This window comes from Anopheles stephensi, chromosome 2 (genome assembly GCF_013141755.1).
Source record: "Anopheles stephensi strain Indian chromosome 2, UCI_ANSTEP_V1.0, whole genome shotgun sequence".
Lineage (NCBI taxonomy): Eukaryota > Metazoa > Arthropoda > Insecta > Diptera > Culicidae > Anopheles > Anopheles stephensi.
In genome coordinates, this window is record NC_050202.1 from 25118021 (window position 1) to 25142451 (window position 24431).

Genomic DNA, 24431 nt, shown 5'->3' on the forward strand with positions numbered 1-24431 from the left:
TTGCAAAATAACTAAATTAAACCATCATATGTTGCACAATAGTACAGTCGATAAGCTAGCTCTATTTCTTATTGTAATAAAAAAAAACCCCAGCTTCACGATGATTCCCACACCACTCTCGGCGTAATCATCCCCTATTACATAAACGATCCCCAACACTGGGATAGAGTGGATGAGAGCAGTGTACGGCTGAAATACCAGCTTCTCATCACATGTAATGCTCGTTTTAGAGATCAAAATTAGTCTACGGCACTTGAACTCCTCTCAACGGGCAAAAACAGGCAAACCAACAACCCCAAAAAAAACGCAACGAGACGCGCGAATCAGCGAACGGCCTTGCACAAAATTTTTGACTCAAGCAAAAACAACCGCGGAACCTGTTCGTTGGTGATTTAGGGATATTTGGGAAAAGCGGGCGACCAAGGTTAAGAATGGTGGAAAACCGCCCCTGTGGTTTTACGCCCCTTATAGACTAACTAAACTTCTCGACCGTTTGCCACCGATCACCACCGCCGTACACGTGTGGCACAGGATTGTTTATAGAGGTTGTGCTATTTTAACGCATAATTGCGAGGCGATACACACGCACACACAAAAACCCCTGTTTTGCAAAATGAGAAACGTTGCCGAACCGGTGTAATGGATCGGAAAAATGGACGAGTGGAAAATTTTTAATCTTCGACAACGATTATCGATGGTACCTGGTTCAGAGTACAAGGCAGGAAAGTAGAATATTGATTATCGCAGACATTCCAACTGGTAAGATGTAAGGAAGGTATATTTTACGTTAGAAAATTTAAATTTTAACATTTTCATATTCATCTTTTATGAAATTAAAATTGCACAAGTTGTGCAATGTTTCAAAATATTGGAAAAAATACTGAAGCTTAATTAAAAAAAAGGAAAATGTTAACTGATTTAAGTTGGAAATTCTAAATTCTAGAAAGGGATTTTTGATAGCCGAGTAGCTATCAGCTTTAGCCTTTTAACGGTGCAACGAAGTATCGAATTCCACTCGGTCCACTCTACACCGTTGAAATTCTAACATCAAATCTAAATGTTATGGAACTCCCCAAACACACAAGGCGATAGTATGCACCAACAACATGCTTGTTATGGATTTAAATCTTGACCAATCAATGCCCTTCATACACTAGGCTTGATTATTCGGCTTTGTGTAATTTAAATCGCAGATAAGCGTCTGCCATTAAAATACTTGAATTGCAGAACAGGTCATTAAAGAAGAGGCTATTCCGGCAAAGTTGAAGATAAAAAAAGAGAAAATCAGAATCTGGAATCACAGACAGCAGTTGCAAAGATTTGAAGACCGTTCAAACAAAATACCAACGTACCAACCCATCTTCTTCTTCTTCTTTGGCACTACAACCTCGAGGGGTCTCGGCCTGCCATTTTTTGATTTCTGTGACTTAATTTTACACGTAGTAAAGTAGTCAGTCCTACATACGGGAAGGCGGTCTGGGTGGGAATTGAAACTCCGGTCCTGCCGTGTGAAGACCGGCGCCGTTATCGTCTCGGACACTGGACCGCCCCAACCCATCAGTCAACCACATTTTCTGGTATATTTTATTAATTTTCAACCAGTTCCAGTTGTACGTAAAATCATGGTAAAAATCGATTAACAAACAGCCGAATTCGATAAAAGATTGAAATGTTGTTATTTTTAACAGACGGTTCCATTTTATAGCATTTACGAGTGGAAGATAAAACATCATAATTAAAAAAAATTGTCACAAAGGTATCACAAACGATTTTGTTTTAAAAACATAATAAAATCAAATTACGCATAATAAACAATAGTTCCAAAATATGGTAGATAAAAACATGTTTAAATATCAAAACGCCAGTCACACATAGTCATAACACTGTTCAAACATCATCCAAAAGGCAAACAATTTGCTTTAATCCACAAGATAAGAAAAAAAACGTAAATAAAGCAGGCAAGCAAAGACTGCGCAAGTCAATGACCAGTTCCCAATCCCTTAGACCGCCACTCGTTGATCGTCCGAGATAAGATGCCTGCACAACCCTAAACAACCACAACAAACTGCACCATTCAACGGCCACAACATCATCGGTAGACTGTCATTCTGGGCAAGCATATGCATGCAGACGAAGCAAACCAAACAAAAAAGGAGCGTGTCTGAAGTAAAAGACAAATTGCCACATTAATCGATCCTCCTCCCTTTGGCAGATATGTTTTTTAATGTAATTTTTTGTTGAAACCACTCGAATAATCAATCGCTAACTGATAAGAACGTGCCAGCCTTGAAGGTAAGCCTTGTTGAAATGCACATGGTTGGATGCTCCGTTGCAAAACACAACACAAACAGTGTTTCGATGCAAATACGACAACGGAGGGGCGGGATTTTGGGTTTGATGAATTATTTGTCATACACATGGGAGGGAAGTCCAAGGTTGGTTGTGTTGGTTGGTTAATTGAATCTTTTTTTCCGAACACACCCAATTATAACCTAGTCGAAGCTTGATTACGGTGGTGGTTGGCTTTACAAAGCGAGCAAATATTTGCAGTTATCATTTATTTGGTGATGCCTTTTTTGTATTTGCAAATTGACCTACATATGTGAAGCGAATGACACATCTCACCGTCAACAAGAAGATCAATCATCTGGTTGATCTTGATGATATTGGGACCACACCAGATATATAGGTAACGATCGTAACTTTAAATCGTGCACATCAATTAAATATATCACAGGTTAACCAAAACCATACAGACCATAGAAAAGAAAGCGTTTAAAAATCTTAAGATCGTTACAGCCTACAGTATTCTAAAACATTACAAGATAGACCATTTCCAGTCGTTGAAGCGATATTTGAAAGCTCTCTCAGTAGTCTTGCATATGAAAGAAGGTTCGAATGGGAATTTCATACGCGATCTTGTAGCTCTCCGAACCCTGCTAACACCAAGCCCTGTGCAAGGATGATAGGATGAGCTGTCTACTCATAGATCTTAAGCTAGAAAGAGCTATCAGACATTCGGAGAATTTAGACTACAGATTTATTATGATCCTGGCATACGACGGTGACATCATTGTTTGTAGCTCTTCTGTTTAACTGAAGGCTCTTTGAAGTCGTCTAAAGCTTCACCTAGCTGGAATGAAATGCGAATAGCTCGAACCGCAGCCTGACGAAACTACAGTCTCCCTCAGAGAAACCTGTCTCAATGACAACCTGGAGTCTGTCAAAAAATTTACGAAATCCTCTTAGTCGCGACAGGAAGATCATGCCATGGGAATGGATCTTCCGGATGACCCATCCCGTTAAGTTTTTTTTAAGGTCGCTCCTCGACTAAGACAAAGCAAGCTTTCCTTCTTCTTTCTTGGCCTAACGACCTCTTATAGGTCAAACCTGCCATTTCTGGTTTACTAGACTTTTTGATAAAGTATAGTTGGATAGTCAGTCCTCACTACGGAGGAACGGCCCCAGATGGGATTTGTTCCGGTCCTGCCGTGTGAAAACCGCATCTACCACCGGGCCGCTCCAATACTTGGTAGGCTTTTCCATATTGAGGAAAATTGATGAAACCAATACGTTCACTAGAATAGTTGGGATAATGAGCGGATTAAAGGACCTCCGAAGCTGACCAAAACCGCAAAGGGGTTGTAGCGAAGGATAACTACCCATTTTTGTGAATTTGTGACGCTATCCAGATAATTGGCTTTAGGGTAGGCAACCCTCAAACTTTGCTCATCCCCAAAAATTTTATTAGAATATTTTAAATTCATACAACAAAATGGTCAAAAGTAGGACGACGACCATTTTTCTCATTAGTTAAAAATCAGATCGATATCGAATAAATTGTCCACCTACCTGAACTGATCACTGCGGAGAGCCGTTATGCTGATCGTAGGGGAAGCGAGCGGGGACAAATTCGGAACTTGGTTGAAGGTTCGGGAAAAACAAAAATAAAGCCGGAAATCCTTTGGACGGTGGTGTGGCAAATCAATTTTTGAAATTCTTCAGCAGCAGCTAATCTATCGCCAGATCCGTCGATACATTCCCGAGGCAGATCTAGGATGGTGCAAATTATTCACGCGAAGAAACCTTGAGACGTTAATTTTCAACACTTGTCGTTATCATTGGTCGCACATGCCCGCAGTGACACACACAAACACTTCACTTGTTATTTTCTATTGCTTCTCTTTATACTTCGGATTCGAATCGATTGAATTTTTACTTCACTTTTCCAACAATCGCACACAGAACACACTCATGGAGAGCAACACTTTCGTAGAGAGGAAAATTTCGATTTTTCTTTTTTCCACTTTTTTTTTACGGTGCACTTCGGTAACCACGGTAACAACTGCTTTCGTTCGCGGCAGAGCACTTTGATTTTCGCTTAAAAATCGTCTTTTTCCTGTTGTTTGTTTTCGAACTTCATAACGTGCTGATGATGGCGCGCGCGGTGATTGGCTTTTCGACGCTCAGATCTGCACTGCCAACCGTGGGAAAAGCGGGTTGCGGGGAGGAAAAGAAGAGAGACGATTGTTTAATCAGCCTTGTGGGAGTAATAATCCTTCAAGGAAAGTGTGATGTATCTCTTTCAAACGGGAAAGAACACACGGAACGGATGGTTCCGCTATCAACAAACCAATGGAATCGATTTAATTTTTGAGTGCTATTTTGAACAGTTTTTAAATAGAAAACACAAACTTCTTGGTAGAAATATCACCTTCAAAACCAGGACTGACAGCCAAGCAATCGAAGCTGAACCGGTCGTTGCAAGATTTGAATCCTTTAGTATGGTGTTGATTTATATTAAAATATAGTACTCAAATAACAAACTATAGCTCTAATAACTAGGTGTCTGAAAACATCGACCTTCAAATAAATCTAGGACATTGTTTTTGGTGCGAAAAAATTTAAATAAAGATCTAAATTTTAATACTAAAGAATAAAGCAAAGTAAGAGCTGCATAAAAATTGTCCCTGTTAAGAATCTGTTTTACGATTTCCTTACAACTGATTTTTTTTAAATTAAAATTAATTTAAATTGTAACATGTATGGGAGGCTGGTCAGCTTCAAGCATCGTGTCGCTTGAAAGGCCATCATCATTTCCTTGATTAATTTAAATCGTGTAAACCATATTATGTAATCGTATTACAATTGGGCGTTAAGTTGACCATAAAGAAACCAGCAACAAAATAAGAAACGATGTACGATTTAGCACCGCTACTATAGTCCTTTTCTAATGATTTGCCTCATGTGTTCTAGCTATATCTCCAACAAAAATACTAACTCTAAATCTCCTTATAGTACCGTACGATAAATTGTTCGTTATGTTATCCTACGTAAATAAGTAGGAACGTAGAATTAATGCTATCAACGCATTGATACATCCAAACTCAGTTTTGCGACTCTAAGCAAGCTCTGGAGGCTCTTGTTTTCTACAGCCTACGGTGTAATGTTCGCCTCCGTGAGTGCAGCGACTACAGGAGAACGGAAATTCTGCATTCGCCGCGTACTTTTGCAGCGGAATAAATACAAAGATGCACCTTTTTTTTCTTTTTTTTTTTTGCTTTAACACACTTTGGTGCGCCGTGCATTATGTGCCGTCTCTGCCAAATCCTCCCGTTTCTTCCCGTTGCTACATTCTACCCCATCTACACCTGTGTGTCCAACGTTTCCTTTTTCCGGTTCCGATATGCGACACTAAACCGAACACACACACAAAGGGGGCGCGCGCGCACTGACACACAGACACACACACACACACACGTAATGGTTTTTGGTAGTAGAGTGGAGCGACGGGAGAAAAAAAAACATTCTTCCTCACGGAGAAGACCTCGCCCCACCTCGCATTACTCCTACTGATGGGTAGGGGGTTGTCCCCTAGTGATGGGTATGTCTGTGTGTGTGTGTGTATGTGTTTGGTAACGGGGTTTTTTTGTACCGAATGATCCCTGTTCCGACACACACTGACCAATTTCCTGTGCGGTTCCTTTCAGATTGGAGACGTTCTTCTGCTACGTCCGGTGGTAGCGAAAGTGGGAGCTAAATTTTCACGCACAAAAATACTTTAAATATAAGCACACACACACATGTACACGCCCGCACAAGAAAAGGAGTGAAGGGATACCTGTACACGGAAAACGGAGGTGCGAGTTTCGGCCCTGTGGGAACGTGTTCGAGCCCTACTTTTTCTTAACCACCAGGCAAAAGGAACGGCGAACACCAAATAAAAACGCACACTCGGACCCTCTCGTTCACAACTGGCTGCTTCGATCGGTGGAGCTACAAAACAGGGAAGTTTTGTTCTCACACACGCACCCGCACGTATCTCGCCCTTTCCTTTTCCTGACCGAACAGAACGGTTTCGTGCGGATTTTGCTTTCACCTTTACCAGTGAGCGTGAACGATTCCCGGTGCCTCTCCGGGTCTGGGCTTCACGGTTCTACTTCACGAATATCTTGTGCACGCACGGTAGCACCCGAGGGGGAGAATCGACCAGTGAGCCTGCGTTTTCCAAAAATGCGAACAGTCGCGAGTGAATTCAGTGGAAAACAACAAAAAGCAGTTTTCTTCTTCGTCGTCTCGCAGTACAGTGGGTGGGTGCTTAGGTCAACGTGAATAACGCAATCGCATCATTAACCTTTGTGGGAGAAATTGTGCAAGCAACAAGGCTAGTGGCACAAGACCAATAGGAATATTTTCCAAATTTTTAACAACAAATAAAAACGCTAGAAAGTTATTAAAACCCGTAAATGCTTGATGGAAAAAGTAATGTGGGAGTACGGAACTTGGTGCTGTAAACGCGTTTGACACGTTCGAATAATGTTTTAGAACATAGATTTGTGTGCTAAAATAATGTTTTAGTACTCTTTATAGAACATGAGCAGTGTACCGCTGCCACGAATGGGTGTAAAAAAACAGTAAAATAATTTGTTTTTAACTATCCGTTGTATTAAATGTACATTTTTACATTTCATTGCATTTTTGAATATCTTTCCGCTATTTCGAGAGCTGCGCAGAGTTCATTTTCGATTTCGAAACCGTTGACAGATGCTCGGCTATCTTCGGCACCTTTTCGGCTTCGGATTCGTTTCCCGCAGCGGTTTGGAAGGGTTGTCAACGATTTAGGTAAATTCTTTCTGAACGTGCGCTCGAAGTGGAAGGTTGAATTTGTCGTAAATCAAAGAAAAGTTGTCCTTACAGCGATGAACAAATTAATATATGTTTGTGTAGTTTACATAAGTATTAATCCGGATTGACCAGTACGTTCTGAGTGTGTATAAATTTACTGAAATCATGCGTTGAAATTCCGATATTGGCGGCAATCGTCGTCTTGGTCGTGGCTGAGTCGCGTGGTATGCCACCGCACATGTAGCTATCATGGGTAAGTTAACCTATTTGCTGATTAAATCAAATTCAATGCTGCTGGTTAAGCTTGGAACGAACCATTCCGATATGGGATGACCGAAAATGTCGAAATTTCCATAATAAGAGTGCGTGTACGAACGCTACGGTTTGTTAGGTTATGTTTCCCTAACCATGCGTTTTCAGCGCTGCTTCGAATTTTGCCATAGTCCCACTCTTCTTCACTCCTTCTAGCTTATCTGAGGAGATGCATATGGTGAATTTTGCTAACCAATTAGCAAAGAGGAGTTATGGACCTCGCTAGCGGAACAAATCTTGTTCTCTCGCTCTCGGCACCCAGTGAGCCGCCTCATGTCACAAGCGATTGCAAACGCGCTGCTAAGACTGAATCAACTTACCATGTCTTAAATGATGATTATGACCACCAAACCCATTAAATGAAGCTCTCATGATTCGAAATTGTCATGCACCACTCTGACTTAATTACGAATAGCAAACGTTCTCGATAATACGCTAACACCAATTGCTTCTTTTAATTTTTGCAGATGAATGGAAACCGTTGGCCCTCATTCCACAATGTCCCGACTCGACATAACTTGAACCGTCCTCCTACAAAAGGTAAGATTGAATGAATATATTTATCAAGAGTAAAATTGTACCAGAGAGAGTGTTTTTAATGATGAAAAAAATCCTTAATTTCATTTGATGTTATAATGATATTTATCGATAACATGCACTACTAACTGAACATATATCCCATAAAGTGCGATTAATACTTGTCCCGAACGTTGGAACTTTAGTAAATAAAATCTTATTTCTCATTTAAGGTTGCTTTCCCTCATGGCTTGGGTAAAAAAGGTAGATGACTGGATGGAAAGAGAGATTCTTCCTAATCGTCCCTAACGAGTTTCCCGTTGATCTACTGCTGCTTCGATTGTGTAAGTATGTCCTGCATTAAAATTGATTGAATGCGAATGTTTTTTTTTTTTTCAAATGATGATTATGACCAAACCTATTAAATGAACCACTTATGATTCATATTTGTCATGCACCACTCTGACGAAAATAAGATGAAAGTTAATGCTTTTTGAAGCATTTTTTTATCGATAATTCTCGCTAACCAATTGCTTTCTATTTATCTTTACCAGGCACCTGTTGATCGAATCTTCCAACAAACCAGTGTTGACATCCCGATTGATACGAATAGTCTTCAACGGTGAGTGTCATTCCAGTAATGTCCCATTAATACATGCGGGCATGTAACCTAGCAACGCATGAAATGATGAACAAAAAATCTTCCTTCTCTTATTATATGAATTCCGTTGATTCTACAAACTATGCTTAACACTGATACGCTCCAGTTCCTCTACTCAAATACAAAAATCCATAACACCGATTGTAAATTATATTTTTGTTTATATCTGTTTTTATTGCAGTTGGTGTTTGGAAAACTCTCCTGTCATCCTCAGTTTCCGGTTAAACATGCGAGGGGATTGGCTTGGTGACACCCTGCAAGGTAACTATCAGAGTCAGCTTGAACGAAAGTACTTCCATATGGAATTTGATGAAATAATAGTATAATTTTGTTGAGATATAATGATAGCATGGGTTCAGATTGTCTCCAACCTGAAATGTTGTTTCTATTCAACAAACATCACTTCTCTGAGAGATCAAGTCTGATGATTTTCACTTTATTTTATTTGCTCCTCACTAGGACGGGGGGACATTCCCAAAAGGCAATGAGGGGGAAAAGGCGGAACCTTCTTCCTGGACAGTAGACAGCAACCTCGGGGGTCTGTTTTCCTATTCCCGGCTTCCTTGACTTGATTTTACCCGTACGGAGGAATGCAACAGATTGGGATGTGATTGGTTGTTGTCAGTCGTCCTACCTGGCTAGCGGAAAGGCGGCTGAGTGACATCGTTGATGTCGTACCTTGAACTCATATCGGAATCCTGTTACTTGAATAAAAAGGCGTCGATTAAGAAGGAAAACTCGGTTTATTTACTCATTCTTCAATGCCACTGCCGCTCTTCTTCCTATTCCGAAAAGTAGTTCTCATCCTCCAATCCTTCCGGCATGTAGCTCAAGCCGGACTGATCCTTGTGCAGCAAGTTGTAACCCGCACCGTACTGCAGATCCTTCATCAGCTTCGTCGGTGCATTGCGCAGATGGAGCGGCACGGGCGGCATCGGCCCTCGCCGCCATTCGTCGATCGACACCCGGCAGCGGCGGTACGCATCGTACAGTTGGCGGCTTTTCGGTGCGCGGGCCAGGTAGACGGCACAGTGCGCAATGATGCAGTCCGCTTCCGGCAGACCGACCGACTGCACGGCGGTCAGCGTTGCGGTCGCTACCTGCAGCGCATTCGTGTCCGCCAGACCGATGTCCTCGCTCGCCATGCGTATCATCCGGCGGCAGATGTAGCGTGGATCTTCGCCGGACGCGATCATACGCGTCGCCCAGTACAGGGCCGCATTATCGTCCGAAGCGCGGATGGATTTGTGCAGGGCGGATACGATGTCGTAGTGTTGGTCGCCTTTACGATCGTACAGTAGGTGCGATTTCTTTATACCCTCGCGGACGTCCTGCAGCGTGACGGTTTTCGGTGGATCGTAAGCGTTACTGCCGTTCAACGGTTCGGCAGCACCACCGGACAGAGCTAGCTGCAAACTGTTCAGTCCGATACGGGCATCTCCGTCGCAGGTTTCCGCGAGCCAGCGTACCGTTTCCTCGTGGATTATCGTGCTGAAAAGCGTTTCACAAGCATTATTGCCAACCATACCCCCCGACCCTTCCAAACCTTCTTACCGTGGGATGAACGGCAGCTTGCTAAAGTCGGGCACCTTATCCACATTATTGTTCACGCACTCCGGTACCATGACGGTTTCGTACTCGGGCAGCGCACGGGTCAGTATCTGCATCATGCTGTCCACCGTATGCTTCTCCAGCACGATCACCCGGCACCGGCTGAGCAGGGCCGAGTTAAGGCTGAACGATGGATTTTCCGTCGTCGCACCGATCAGCGTGATCGTGCCGGATTCTACGTGCGGCAGAAAGATGTCCTGCTGCAGTTTGTTAAACCGATGTATCTCGTCCATAAACAGCATCGTACGCCGGTTGTACTTGAGATCGGCTTTGGCGGCCTTTACCACCTCCTTCACCTCTGCCACGCCCGCCATCGTGGCGGAAAGCTTCACAAACCGTAACGTGGCTGTATCGCGCTTGCAGCGACCGGCAATAATGTTCGCCAGTGTCGTTTTACCACAGCCCGGCGGGCCCCACAGTATCAGGCTCGGTATGGTGCCGCTATCGAGCAGTTTGCGAAGGATTGTGTTCCGGCCGATTATTTGATCCTGCCCGACGTAGTGTTCGATTTCCGTTGGGCGCATCAGCTCGGCGAGTGGTGGTAACGGTTGTTTGCTTTGGGGTGGTGCTTTTGTCTGCGTCGGAGCGGTTCTCGACTTCTTCGTGCTTTGCTGCTCTGCAGCCGTTTGCTCTTCTTCACCGTCGGAATGTATGTCTATTACGGCGCTCGATACTGTGTGGTTAGGTGGGTGGGGTGATGCATCGTCGTTGCGTGCCCGCTTAGCTGGCTTTGGGCTGCGTTCAAAAATGCTAAAGTTGCGTCTCGCTTTCCCGTCAACAGGTTGCCGCGTGCGTGTTGTTTCGGCGGTCGGTGTTTTGGAACTTGTGGTGCCGTCATTTACGGTGCTGGATGTCGGTTGTTCATCGGCGTGTTCACTCTGGTTAAGACAATCATCTACGTGCTGTTCGATCTCGGCCTTCGGGATCCATTTATCGCACACCGGGCAAACCGTTTTGGGAATGCTGGTCGAGGGTTGTGCATCGTCGAGCTCATGCAGAACGTGTGCCATTTTGCATCTACAACGTGTAAACAGAACGACATTATTTCACAAACCTTTTTTTTTTATAAGGCAAAGGAAAGAAACGCATACCACAAGCTCTACACCACCAATTGCTTCTATTTTGAAAAAAATCGGCGGCAAGCAGGAAAGAACGCAGTTTGTCATGTTTCGCGGAAACACAAACAATGCGCAAATTTTGGCTTTGCAACGAAATGTCAGTTGGGCCGCTCCCAAGCAACAAACCCAAGTAACAAAACGAACGTGGGACGTGCAGGCTGCCCAGGAGCGATGCAAATACACAACACACACGAAACACAAATAACCTGAAATAAAACTCTGAACTGAAGTAAAAATTGAGTCACTAATTATCTTTGAAGATATAAGTGAATACAGCAGTATTTGATAGAACATTGAAGATTCTGTATTCATGCACGCTATTCAGTTGAACTGTGTAGCTCGTTAGTAGAAGCTGTACAGTGCTCGATGCACTCTACGGTACTTGTTAAGAGCATTATGGAATTCCTTGGTTGCTGTTTAAGAAAGACATACCACCTTAATGGTAATGACCAGATTTTAAGTTGTCTGTAACTTGTTCCCAAAAATAGATGATTTATCTTAAGCAGCCACAATTTCAGATAAGCAGCATCATGGTGCGCTCCGGTGGCCGAGGCGATAACGGCGCCTGTCTTCAAACGGCAGGACCGGGGTTCAAATCCAATCCAGACCGCCTCCTTCCCCGTACGTAAGGCTGTCTACTTTGCTTACGGGTAAAATCAAGTCACAGAAAGCCAGAAATGGCAGGCCGAGACCTTTCGAGGTTGTAGTGCCAAGGAAGAAGAAGCAGCGTCATAGTTCCTCGTACTCTTAACCGGGCCTTAAGCAGCTTTCGTAAATCGAGCTGCTAAAGAATGTTTTTATGTGCTATTCATTTTCATGCAAGGCATCTGTTTCGGGATTTTGAATCTGCTGATCATCTTCCAAACTAGAATTGTCGAATATATCGCTTGGAATATCGATTATCTCGCAGTCGTCTTCGTTCTCAAATATTTCACGCCTAATTTAAGTGCGCTTTACATAAAATTTTCCCGATTTTTTTACACACTTTCAACACATCTTTCCACACAATGTTTTTCTGACGACGCATGGCAGATAGCAATGTCCTATTGAGATAATCCTGTAAACAAACAACGTGAAGGGCCATCTTTCACTCTTCAATGGGCATAAAGTTCCATGAAGTACCGCATGCTTCTTAATAAGCCGTATAGTTCGGATGAACATTATGCATGGTTTATAAATAAGCCTGATAGTTCCATCGAGTTCCGAGTGCAAGGAGAAAAGCTTCATAGTTCCATCAAGTTCCACGTTCTTTTTAACTTGCCTCAAAGTTAGGCGGTGGTACATTTTTTCTTTAAGCAGCCTGCGAGCAGCACGATAGTTCGATTTCATTATTTTTGGCTATTTGGGTTATGCATTTGGCGAACTCTAATTACAGTTCTAGTTCATACAATTGCTATGCGCATCATGCAAATACAGAAAAAAGTGAAAAAAGGTTGATGTTTATTTTAGTTAAGACTCCAGTTCTCTATACAAACCACAGGGGCACAGTTTTCAGTACGATGCTTTGATGCTGTTTAAAAGCTGGTCAGAAGCTCTAATAAAAGATATTAATGAAAAATAAAAGGTATATCGAACCAGCGATCTCCGCCTAGGTAAAATTTGCAATTATAGAACGCTAGGCTGTTCCTGGCAATGTCCTGATATTTTTCATTCTAGTACCTGATATTTTCTCATGATGCATTTTAGAGTGGCGTTATAAGAGCAACAAGTGTTACGTTCTGTGGAGTGCATTGATTTTGCTCTTTAAAACAATTCAACATCCTTCAAAATGTTCAGCTATTAGAACAAATTTTTACCGTATTCGTTTTTAGCATTTGAAGTTGTTTTGCTTAATTTGAATTTCAGGCATTTCATACACCCTATCAGATTCAACCTTAGATGGAGTGTTATTACGAAAGCTTTTAACCAGCGTAAGCGTTCTATTTCATTACTTCTATCTCATTGGATTGATTTTATTGTTGGGTACGGTGCACAATACAATTCTAAAAGCTATCAGAAAGCACATCAAACGTTTCTGCAAGTTTATGTTTTCTACCCAAAGCTCATGGAATCCCGGCCGTTCTGGCGGACGCATCAACGCCATCACTCCATCCCAGTTTGGGCCTACCACGCCTCTTCTGTTCACGTGGACAGAAAAAAGGACCCGTTAAAAGGACTTAACGAGCTGGGTCGTCCGGTCTCATTCTCATGGCATGACCAACCCACCAGAGCCTGGTGGCTAATTCGCTGCACGGTGGTGAGATAATCGTACAACACGTAGATTTTGTCTTTGTCCATTATCCTAATAAAATTAGATTAAGTTTTAAAACTGGGAGCGGTCTGGAGGTAGAGGTGACAACCACGTCGGACTTCATACTGCAGGACTGGGATTCAAATTCCATCCAAACCGTTTCACCGTAGTGAGGACTAACTATACAACTACGTCGTGTCATTAAGTCTAGTGAGCCAGAAGAGAGAGAGAGAGAGGTTATAAAACTACACGTATATTTAGTAAACTGGTGATCACAACAGTTCATCTAGGCAGTGGTTCGTTTACTCATGAAATACAACCAAACAGAAAGGAAACCTCCTTTCTCCTCCAGAATCGCTCGTTTCGCGTGTCAACGACTCAATAATGAGGAAAGAAAATGATACCGTACCGCGCCAACGGTTTCCCACACCAAAAGCGTACGCGTGGAGTGGGATATCGTGTTGTCGTAGGTTGTCACTCGTCCGTACAACCCCAAACGGCACCCGAAACCTACCAGCTGGAGAAGGAAAAACTATCTACTCATCGCCTTTCAGCGCAACACAACCGTAACCCTATACGGTAGTCCACTTTGCCGGTGATTCTTTGTTTGATTGGCAATAAACGAGCACCTAGGGCACGATTGGCACGAGCAAAATGGCCAACGGGGCGCGTGCACAACGCGTGCTGAAATGTAGTGCAAGGGGAATGTCAAGTTTATCATTTTGCGATGCTTCAGGAATTCGGCACAGCTATCCCTTCGTTCCGTTTGCGGGGTCAACGATGCCTATCGATCCAACAACATGCCGGTGCACCCCCCGAAGGCTGGCTGGCACAAAACTGGGTCCAGTTAGCATCGGCACACCGGCACATCGGCAAACGTACGGTTCCAGTGCACCGGAATGGACGATTATCCGATCACGAGCGAAGATCCGGATGTACGCCAACAGTTTGCGGAAAACATCTTCCAAATATTGCGTCCGCTGTCCGCGTCGGAGATGCCTCCGCGTACTAACCGGCCACTGGATGAGGAATCGTCCGAATGCAGCGCCCTGTCCGACCCGTTCTCCGATCTGGACGAATCGTACATACTGTTGGATCAGCGGAAAAAGGTTCGTTGTTGCTCTATGCACACTGAACTCGGAAGTGCTTAACCGTGTGTTTACCTTTCCCAGAAACCCGGAGTGGACGAAACCGATGAGTTGCTGCTGATGAATCAATTTACACCCGAGTTCCGGAACGCTTACGATGAGCTGATGGGTGCAAACCGGCTCCGGAAGCCGGAAGATGTGGTGCAGGTGGAACCGGGTCCGAGCGATTCCTGTGCCGGTTGTCCGGATATGCAGACGGCCACCGATTTCAGTCCCAAGTTCCGGTCGTTCATAGACGAGATGCTGCGCAAGTGCGATCTGCAGCATCACCAGGAGGAGAAGAAACGACGCGAACAGCAACAGTTGCTGCAGCAGCGCAAGAAAGGCCGTGTCCGGGCGATCGTGTCGGAAGAATCGTTCTGTGGGCTGGAAACGGATTCCATGTCCGGGATGTGGCGCATGCTGGACGCGATGTCGGAAAACGAGCGGGAACTGTTTCCTACCTCCGGTCCGCACTACGATCTGTACTACGATCGGCGGTTCGATTGGATGACGCGGGACGAAGTACCGTGGGAACAGATCGAAACGTCCAAGAAGAAGTGTGAACAGTGGTTGAAGATACCGTGCCCAACGGAGGTGCCCGAAAGTGCTAGGCCGGTGAAGCAGAATCTATAACCTATTGGGATGGTATACTGGTGCTTCGAAGAGGTTTTTGTTTAAATTGGTTTTTAGACAGATTTTTTCATTTTACGCCTGAAAGTATGCAATTCCATTTAGAAGAACGTTTGATGCGAGTGATAATACGTCGTTTTATAATATTTTTATCTTAGTCCTAGCGTGAGTGATTCTTAGAAGTAGTGCCGATTATTAACTCGTCAGGAGATGGTATTGTATTGTATATTGCATACTTCTAGGCGCTCTTTAGCTAAAGCATGAACCAGCAGCAATGAAGCGTCGTGAGTGCATACACACGTACACCAGTAAATGCATTTCTTTTTCTAAAGAGTGTAACGTTGCATTTGGAATTGAATAAAACTTTATGACTTTAAGTGGGGTTTGCTTAAAAGCTTATCTTCTGAGCCTTTGCTCTTTTTTCAGTAGGTACGCACCTGCAAGTATGCAATTTGTTTTAAAATGAATCGCTTTGTGACTGCCGTTAGTTTTAAGAAATTCTAGACTGTTGTAAAATTGCCACCTAACTCGCATTCACACGGCTGCGGGCCACTATCTGTCATTAAGCATCCACAGCTCATATTAAGAGAGATTGTTGATAGAATGTTTGAAAGCTTTTTACATTTGGAGGCTTTTTTTTGGTGTTATCTGTTTGGTTGAAATATTGATAATATTTTAAATTTTAAACACTTACCGTTCAAACCTTCTTTAGAGGTAAATTATCATACAAATGCCATTCTCTCTTCCGTTTACTAAAAGACCGTATTTTGGACTGCCTTTTCTCGGTTAATAGAAGATCAGGTGGACCAGTGCTGCTCTATCTTGCTTTCGTTGCGTTTTTTCCAATCCCTAGACTGGGGTGGGATGACTGTTGCTTTGTCATTATCATTGATGGGTTTTTTCTATATTTTTGGAAAAATGCATACTTTCAGGCGTTCGTAGTAAATATCGGCAGAGGAGAGTAATAATGCTGTATGAAAGATGCTCCTTACAATTTCTAGTTATAAAATTTAAATCAAACGTTTTGTAAGCCTGAATGTTTACCATTGGCCGGACAAACGATCATAAATAAAATAAGCTATTCTTAAAAGTTTACACAACAAGAGAATTCCATGAGCAAATCTTCAATAAATTATTTCTACACTTTCAGTATTAGCTGCATTATTTTAGTTAGGATTGTTTATTTACGGGCTAATAATATTAAAAGGATGGAAACTCTTAGGAATTCGTAAAAAAACACATTAAAATCGTTTAATACGTGCTTAATTTCAAGCCAAAAATCATTTGTTTTTGCGCCTGAAAGTATACAATTTGAGTGTCAGAAATACACAATACTTATCATCTTTGAATGGCTCCTTTTAAGCTTACGAAATAGAAATTCCATCACAGAAACGTTTAACAAATGAATTTTAAATCATCTTTATTAAGTGCAACAAAATGGGAGCTTCATGCATCGCTTCCCTGCCAACATGGCTAATGTCCACCGGCAGTAATTGATCCCTTTCTTCGGGTGCACCTTCGACAAGTACCTTCAATAACACTCAAATAAATCTCGCTTTCCGGAGGTACAGGGTACACATGCACCATCCTGGCTTGTTTGCTGGGGTAGCAACCACCCGTACGGCCCAACCCAACCCATCGAGCAATGTTTTATCCACACTGATCCATAACGCACCCGACCGATTGGATAGCCTCGAGATGGATTCCCGTTTTTCCGGATCTCCGGATCTTCGGTGCAAATAATTGCGCTCATAATGCGTACCGAAATGCACCGGGTGGTCGGGCTCCGTAGGCGTTCGTCCAGCGCTGTGCGAAAATTGAATATTATCCATTTGGGTAAACAGAAGAGGTAGTATGCACGCACTACTCCACACTTATGGCCGTTTGACCACAGTGAAAAGCGGGATGGGTTTTTCCTAGAATGTTCTTGCTCACTATCAGTGAAGTTGCAACCTTTTCCCTGCCACACATGCTCGACAGGGCCGCTGTGTTTGGTTGAAAGTGGTTGAAAATGGCCGTGAATAAATGATGGAGCTGGTCTGGTTAATTTTAATTTTCATTACCATTCTCGGAATGGGTCGTGCGGGCCGGCAAGGAACGTAGCCATCCTGCCGTATGCTGGTCCGGATGGCAGTGTTTCTTGTTTGGTGGGGAGTCATCGGGAATCGTAACCGGAGGCTTAAAAAGTTCGTTCTCACCTTGCCCGTGGACCACCCGTGGACGATCTTTCACTCACACAATTCATTCGTTTGCATCCGCTGCGGGGAAAGAACAATGCTGAAACGATAATTCCCATCCGGGAGGGTGAAACCGTGGTCCGGAGCAGGTGTGTGTGTACGCCCGGAACGAACCGGAAGGTGTTCAAGCGCAACTTGCCCATCAAAGAGCAAATAAAACAGGGAGGAAACAAAAAATAAAAACATAATAATTAATTTATGATCCAAACAGCAACCCATCCTTGTGTGTTTTGGTTTTTATTCCCCCGTTTTTTTTAACCCAACCACACCGGATGCTCTTTATCCTGCTCCGGTCTATTACTTCCTGTTTTTGCTTCTCTCGGTACGTATGGTTGGCACGAGGAATGATTTAATTTGCTCATATTTCTGCTCCGATGGGAGTGTTCTCACGCACCAACCTTCCATCTAAATGGGTCCCGTTTTTTTTGCGGGTTAGTTATAAGGTAAAAGAAAACGATCGAGGATAAGGAACACCTTAAACTAGGGCAAATCGACACGTGGCGAAAGGCGATTTGTTTACCACCAACTGACTGCTCCGACTGATGAGTTTACACTCGAAGACGGCCCGAAAGGATAACTCAACGAGTCCGTGTCGAGTTAGGTTAGTTCTTTTTGGCTGGTTTTGTTGTTTGTTTGAGAAGGATTCCTTCAAATAAATCAAAGCCACGGGATGATGAAGAGGTGTGAGAACGTTTTGCATACAGTGAGTGGCATAAATATAAAACATGAATACAAAAAATGGTTTATTTTATTTGATGATTAGATTAGATTTTAGATTTGTCAATGTTAAAGTACACATATGAACCGGAAGCAGTGTAAATATCCTGGACTTTTACCCCTGGACCAATAATTGCTCGTCAACAACCCGTTCGGTGCGAGGCTTAGAGAAACACAGTAAGCTTGATGGTGGGATCAGGTGGAGTCGGATGCAGCCGCGGTTGAAGAACTGCAGCCTTGGACAGAGTTTAATTAATAGACATGTTTAACTCTAAGCAGGTCAAGAAGAAGAGGATTAAGATACTGGCAATCAGATGGATAAGCTGAGTATGAATATTGGTATGAATTGGCAATCTCATACTCGCCATATCACGTCATGAAAATTGACATCAAACAAAATACCACTTTTTTACCGACCTTGCTCGGAATAAGGCAAAACACAAGCAGGAAATACCTCAGGATTATTGTACAATATCAGCTCAAGACAATTTTAACGCTGCAAATACGGCATTAAGTCGTCATACTGAATTATGAATAAATAAATAAAAAAACAATGAATTTTCAAGCATTTTTCAAAGAGGTGGAAGAAGTTGGCTTGAAACCTGTGTTCGTCTATTTAAGAAAAAAAATATTTCCAGAGCTCAACCTGCAGAATATTTGGTGATACATTACTGCAAGATAATTTGTTCGATTTGTATGGCAACACTTGTTGTATGAACTCATAACAATTGTAAATAAAATGTTTTACACACTTTCAGTATCACCATTTTGAAGTACGTAAGTTCTTTTAGGATATTCTTGATATAATAAATTTAATTTAATTTTAAAATTAATGATCTGGTTATGTTTGTCAAAAGGTTTTGTTGCATGATGGTCAGTCAGCATTTCACACACAGTCACCACATGCGGTGGTGACAATACGGTATCGGACTGTCATATTTAATAAATAAATAAATAAATACATTCAATTTTGTGAGACAGATTTTGATAATTAAAATTAAGTACCTGTTAGGCTTGGCCCGCCAACGCCAGCATGGCAGCTATAAGCTCATTCCATATGAAACAAATATTCTTCAACATATACTTACTCTCAGCACTGTACCGGCATACGTTTCGCTTGGTTGATTGTCCAATTTGTCGGCACCTTTTTTTATTTTTTTGCTTAACTCCACGACATCATTACGTTCTCATCCATGCTGACCCAAAACCTTGTCATCACCTGCCGAAACCTATCGGTGTGTAGCCCTCACGCACCCAAAAAAGGCGCCAAAAAGGATACCGTTTACACTTTTAATTACCTTATCAAACAATGCGCTCACGAGGTTGTTTTTTTTTTTGTTTGTACCAGCTTTCATACAAAATCTTTTATCCAGGCAAAATGGATGGAGGCTACTAGCATAACGGACGGATTTTGTTTTTTTTTTTTGCATGGGAAGGATAATTATTCTTGTGAATTTGTTCAGATAGGATAAAAAGCGTGAAAACCCTGTACCTCGGGCTAATAAGAACTAACCTAGCAACGGGATGCTTTGATGTGAAGAGGGGGTTTTATCATTACATCGCGTGCCCGTTTTTGTCTCAGCAACCAGAACTGAATTGGGATTATTTTAATGAATTACAATGGGAAAATGTATTTCAAATTATGTTTAATACTTTACGAGTGTTTATTGCTTATTTTCCGCAATTTTCATGTCCTTGTACTAATAATTGAATAATTTAAAAACAAAATATAACAATTAACCCCTAAAAGTATGCATTGCGCCAAACGTCGTTCATTTAATTAGTGTAAAGTTGTGGAGTTTTACTTTAATCTTTATTTTGAAAACAATTTTCCCTGGAAAAAACTGCACTACCAGGTGCATGTCATGCACAACTTGGAGCACCGCATTTTATATAATGTCGTACCATCAAAGAAATCTTGCATTCTATACGTAGACGACACGGTTGCCAATGTTTCTGCACACGTGCTGTGTCGGTGGTGGTGGTGATGGTTTCGTTTTTAAAATTCCTTCCAAAACTCGCTGCGGGTCGCAAAATGCTGTCATTTTCTCCAGCTACGAAAGACACGAAAGAAAAGAAGAGCGGGCAGCACACAAAAACACTGGGTAAAACTACGTGAAAACGCTCTAACTAAGGGCTTCCCGGAGTGCGACCGGAATTCCTGTTTGTATCGTTCTCGACCCCCCTCCTCCCCCAATATCCGGCGTGCCTTTTTTCCAATTTATATGCATTTTATTTTTATCGCGGTGCATCAGGTATGTCTGATTTCCTCTCTCACTTTTTGTATGTGTGTTTTATTGCAAAAGAAATGCATCTACGGGCGTGGGATAAGGGAAGCTCTTTCATCATCACTTCGTCGCTGTAGCTTTGTGCACGTTGTTTATTCTTTTTTTATCCTTTTCGATTGAATGTACACCGGACGTGCCCGAACCTACGAACGCTACCATCGATCCACCGATCAAGTGCATCCCATAGTTCGACTCTTTTTTTTTCTCGATTGTTGTGTTGCGTCTGTTGGACAGGCTACACTCTCAATCAGTGTGTGCCACGTTTCGGTCACGACATGGAACGAGCTCTTTATTGAATCAAAACATCCGAACGGGGCAGCAGTGAGTGGTTTCGTGATTCGAAACGAGCAACGCTTCGCAAGGCGATGTCGGTTCGAGCGTGAGCCAATTTCGGGTGGTCATTGAGCGCTGAATGGTGTGGTACGCTTCTTCAGTGGAGCTTCGTTTCGAACTGCAAATCTGGCAATGAAAGTGTTTTTTTTCTTGAGTGACAAACTGAGCCGATTGTTGTTTCACTGTGTTTTGTTTCTTAAACGTTGTGAGTTTGGTTTGGTCCTCGAAAATACGGCCAATAATCCATACGTGTCATCGAAAACAAGGTAATAATCAACCAGAAAGATTCCGAAATTGTACAAAACATGTGATGGAAACAGAATGAAATAGACAGTGCTGTCTTTTAAAAGTTCAGGCGATGAATTACCTCATTTTGGCTCCATTTAAAGTTAAAAGTACACATCATCCATTTAAATTTTTATTTCAAATTTTTGGTATAAATAAAGCTGTCTTTCACAGCCAACCAGAGAGAGAGATGGTTCTGGTCTGAAACTTGACGCAACTCAAAACCTGACGTCCAATTTCTTTAAAGAGCTTTGAGAGTCCCCCTACCCAAGGTAAGGCCTCAAATCTCCAACAAGCCTTTAAGAGATATTCTCTATGAATATCCAGAGTCGCCTGGCCGACTCAAGGCGCCGATGAGTATCGAGAGTCCCCCTACCAAAGGTAAGGCCTCGATGGCTCCAACAATCCAGTAAGATAGATTCCCATCTAGAATCTTCACGATTACATGGACAGTCGTAAAATGAAAGAATTGGTTCACTCAGGCACTTATTCGTCGATCTCGTCACTACCCGAAGGAAACCCGTAAGTAGGGTGCGGCACAAATCGCATATGCGTCGCAGGTACGAAAAGTCTCGTCGTGGAAAAAGACCGATCTTTTCATGATTTTTAGTACTAAAATACAGATATTGTTCAGATATGTTGTGTAGTGTGATTGTTGGCCAAAGCAAAGCACAATGAAAATAATTAACCATCAGCTTAAAATCATTGACGTTTAATGCATTTCAGGTTTTCATGGTACAACAAATATCTGTTTAATAAAGCTTAAATCATAAACTTCATTATTGTGAAGTTAAATAATCATACACATCAATTGAGATATTAAAAATTTTCAATTGATTGAATAACACCAACTTAAACTCTTTCTAAAATAAGCATAATTTTTTTTTCTTCAACTGACATCCATCATTAGAACAGAATCAACCTGGTTAATAGACTCATAAGTTCATATGGGATAATGAAATAATCAAGCAATAAATAATAGCAACAAAAAATAATTAAGTGAAACTAAATGAAAAATTTGTATTATAATTAATCGCCAGAGCAATGCAACTGCTATTGAAGCAACGGATTGCATACCTTTAGGCGTTTTCGACAATAGTTAAATTATTCGTGAATCATTACCTTCAGGCGCTTTTGAATTTTCAGCCTCAGATTTCAGAAAGAAAGCGTTAACTCATTTTCTCCACTTTTTTTACGTAGCACTGAGATTTAGAAAAAAAAAACCTGAAAAGCTGCAACTAGCAAAGCAGTATCACATTACCCAGTCTGGTCACATTACATCTCCATTCAAGCGCCCGTGTGGTAAATCAAGACCACGCCGCGCTCGTTAAGCACTCATCACACGTACGCACCTGCTCAATCCGTGTAATCGCGAGTGTACGCCGTTGTTGTATGCTGTGAACCAGCAAGTCAGAACACATTTTCCATCTCACCAACTCGCAGTCGGTAGTAAATAAATGAGAAGAATGGGTTTCCACGCGCGAGTGTGTATGTGTGTGTGTGCTTTTTAAGAGTACACCAAAACAGGAACAGAGAAAACAAACACAAAACAAACAAGAACTCGAGCAGCTCGAGACTGCTGTCAACTGGCGAAGGCAGGTATGTTAAATGAGACAGGAAACCCCAATCGAAGCACAACCCGTGCTAGAACGTAGAACGTGTGGGATTTTTTTACGTCCTTTTATTTAAAAATCACAAGAGCTTAGCAATCGAGTGTGCTAAACTGTCGGTGAGAAGAAGGATCAAACTCTTCCCCATCCTTGCTGACAAATGGTTCCGAAGAGTATCCCTTCTCTTTTCTGGCAAGCTGAGTTTGTTTAGTTTACACTTTTGGTTCGGAAGAACTAACCGCCCGCTCGGTATTTGTACAGCGCAGAGCTTAAATGGTAGTTAAAATGTGTGCCGATGATCGTCCTCAGCACACTGTTCGTTTCCCCGTCGTCGGGGAAAAGTGCTAGTCTAAACACAAGCTTTAAATTTTGCATCCTTTGCTAAACAAATACAGCAAGTTTGGGGGTTTTGTGTTGTTTGTCTTTTCTGCTGTACAAACTTTCCCGTCTTCTTGCCTTAATTTACTAGCACTCTCTCTCTCTCTCTCTCTCTATCGACAAGCTACTTCACTCTGGACAAGCATTCTTTTCACCGGTTAGTTAGACTCTGTCCATCAACCGAAGGTAAGCTGATATGGCTTCATTTCACTCTCACCATAAAATTCACACTCTGACCCGAGCGCGTGTTTGAAGCAGGGGATGATACAAAGTTTTCAAAAACAATTAAGAGGAGACTGTTTACCTAGCTTCTCACACACCTAACTCTACATCGGCTCTCTTGCTCCTTCACTTCAGATGGAGACGCCTGGTTGTTTGTGGAATTATGTAGTTTGCCTTTCTACGGTCCGGTGTTTCCGAGTCTTATCGAATTAAATCACTTTGATCCATTTCCTAGCCCTCCTAATGTGTGTGTGTTTCATGTTGCTCTCTTTTAGTTGAATCAACAGCTGCATATTTGAAGGTAAGTTAAGCGAATAAAAAAAAATCGGTGCAAAACAAAAACAAAACTCAACCGAACGATAAATGGAGGCGCCCAGTGCCCGGTACGTATCGGATGTGATTGAATGCAAAAGTTTCAAAAAAACCGCACACGTCCGTGGGTCAGTCAGGTCGGGGCGTGCGTGTGTGTGTGTGTGTGTGTGTGTGTGTGTGTGTGTGTGTGTGTTCAAAACGAGGTTGCATTATGTTGCAATCAGCCGCAGCAAAACCAACTCGTTAGGTTCGGTTAGGTTTTACGTTTGTTCCTGTGTTGTCAGTTGGTTCGTTTGTTCGATGTTTGTTTTGTTTGTTTGGTTGTTTGTTTGTTTGCTGGCTGGTTGGCTGGCTGGCTGGGTCGGTTTGTTTTAGAAACTGTTGAGTGCACATCCCACGCTCTCTTTTTTTTAGGGCATTCGTGCCTGGTGGGGCGTTCCGTTCCCACGGTGGGTAATTTATTTTCCACTAGCACGCTTTGTGTTGCTTTGTCTCATGTTTTTTCTTCTAGCGTAGCTGCTTGCCACCACAATAACAGGAAAAAAGCTCACATATTATATCACCTCTGGCTATTTTTGTTGTTTGTTTTATTCGATTCGGTTTTGTTTTAGCTGTGCCGTTACATTCCACTTTCACTTCATATTGGTTCCATTAGTTTGTGTTCCCGTGATAAATTGCACCCTTATGCACCCGTTAGGCACTCGTGCTCGCGTTCG

The 24431-nt window shown here is 42.5% G+C and overlaps 3 protein-coding genes and 1 long non-coding RNA gene across 9 annotated transcripts in view; 2 read left to right on the top strand and 2 right to left on the bottom strand.

Annotated features, from left to right (window-relative positions):
- Positions 1-6583, bottom strand: part of LOC118505890 (sarcolemmal membrane-associated protein-like) — a 31596-nt gene extending 25013 nt beyond the window's left edge. Inside the window, exons 1-2 of one of the 6 annotated variants that reach the window (XM_036042341.1) lie at positions 6380-6583; positions 3853-4472 (exon numbers count right to left, since the gene is read on the bottom strand). The gene's annotated coding sequence lies outside the window, so the exon portion shown is untranslated. Of the gene's footprint in view, positions 1-3852; positions 4478-6121 lie in introns of all 6 variants that reach the window. The other 5 variants (XM_036042340.1, XM_036042344.1, XM_036042343.1 and 2 more) reach the window with 5 other exon arrangements.
- Positions 6584-7082: 499 nt separating this feature from the next.
- On the top strand, positions 7083-9351 carry LOC118505892. The gene is made up of 6 exons (XR_004905466.1): positions 7083-7378; positions 7905-7977; positions 8187-8297; positions 8508-8575; positions 8796-8875; positions 9074-9351. It is a non-coding gene; the product is annotated as an uncharacterized LOC118505892 (long non-coding RNA).
- On the bottom strand, positions 9339-11444 carry LOC118505891 (ATPase WRNIP1-like). Its single transcript, XM_036042346.1, has 3 exons — positions 11317-11444; positions 10169-11242; positions 9339-10105 (listed from the first exon to the last, which is right to left on the bottom strand). The coding sequence occupies exons 2-3, from the start codon at positions 11233-11235 to the stop codon at positions 9397-9399; spliced, it is 1776 nt and encodes a 591-aa protein (XP_035898239.1). The 5' UTR covers positions 11236-11242; positions 11317-11444; the 3' UTR covers positions 9339-9396.
- Positions 11445-14384: 2940 nt separating this feature from the next.
- LOC118505893 lies at positions 14385-15732 on the top strand. Its single transcript, XM_036042347.1, has 2 exons — positions 14385-14682; positions 14746-15732. The coding sequence occupies exons 1-2, from the start codon at positions 14473-14475 to the stop codon at positions 15334-15336; spliced, it is 801 nt and encodes a 266-aa protein (XP_035898240.1). The 5' UTR covers positions 14385-14472; the 3' UTR covers positions 15337-15732.
- Positions 15733-24431: the final 8699 nt, after the last annotated feature.

Bases quoted from the DNA above. Each gene is read 5' to 3' on its own strand.
- LOC118505891 (XM_036042346.1), bottom strand. From the start codon at position 11,235: ATGGCACACGTTCTGCATGAGCTCGACGATGCACAACCCTCGACCAGC. The intron at 10,106-10,168 runs GTAAGAAGGTTT...AACGCTTTTCAG, and splicing joins AAGCTGCCGTTCATCCCACG to CACGATAATCCACGAGGAAA.
- LOC118505893 (XM_036042347.1), top strand. From the start codon at position 14,473: ATGGACGATTATCCGATCACGAGCGAAGATCCGGATGTACGCCAACAG. The intron at 14,683-14,745 runs GTTCGTTGTTGC...TACCTTTCCCAG, and splicing joins TGTTGGATCAGCGGAAAAAG to AAACCCGGAGTGGACGAAAC.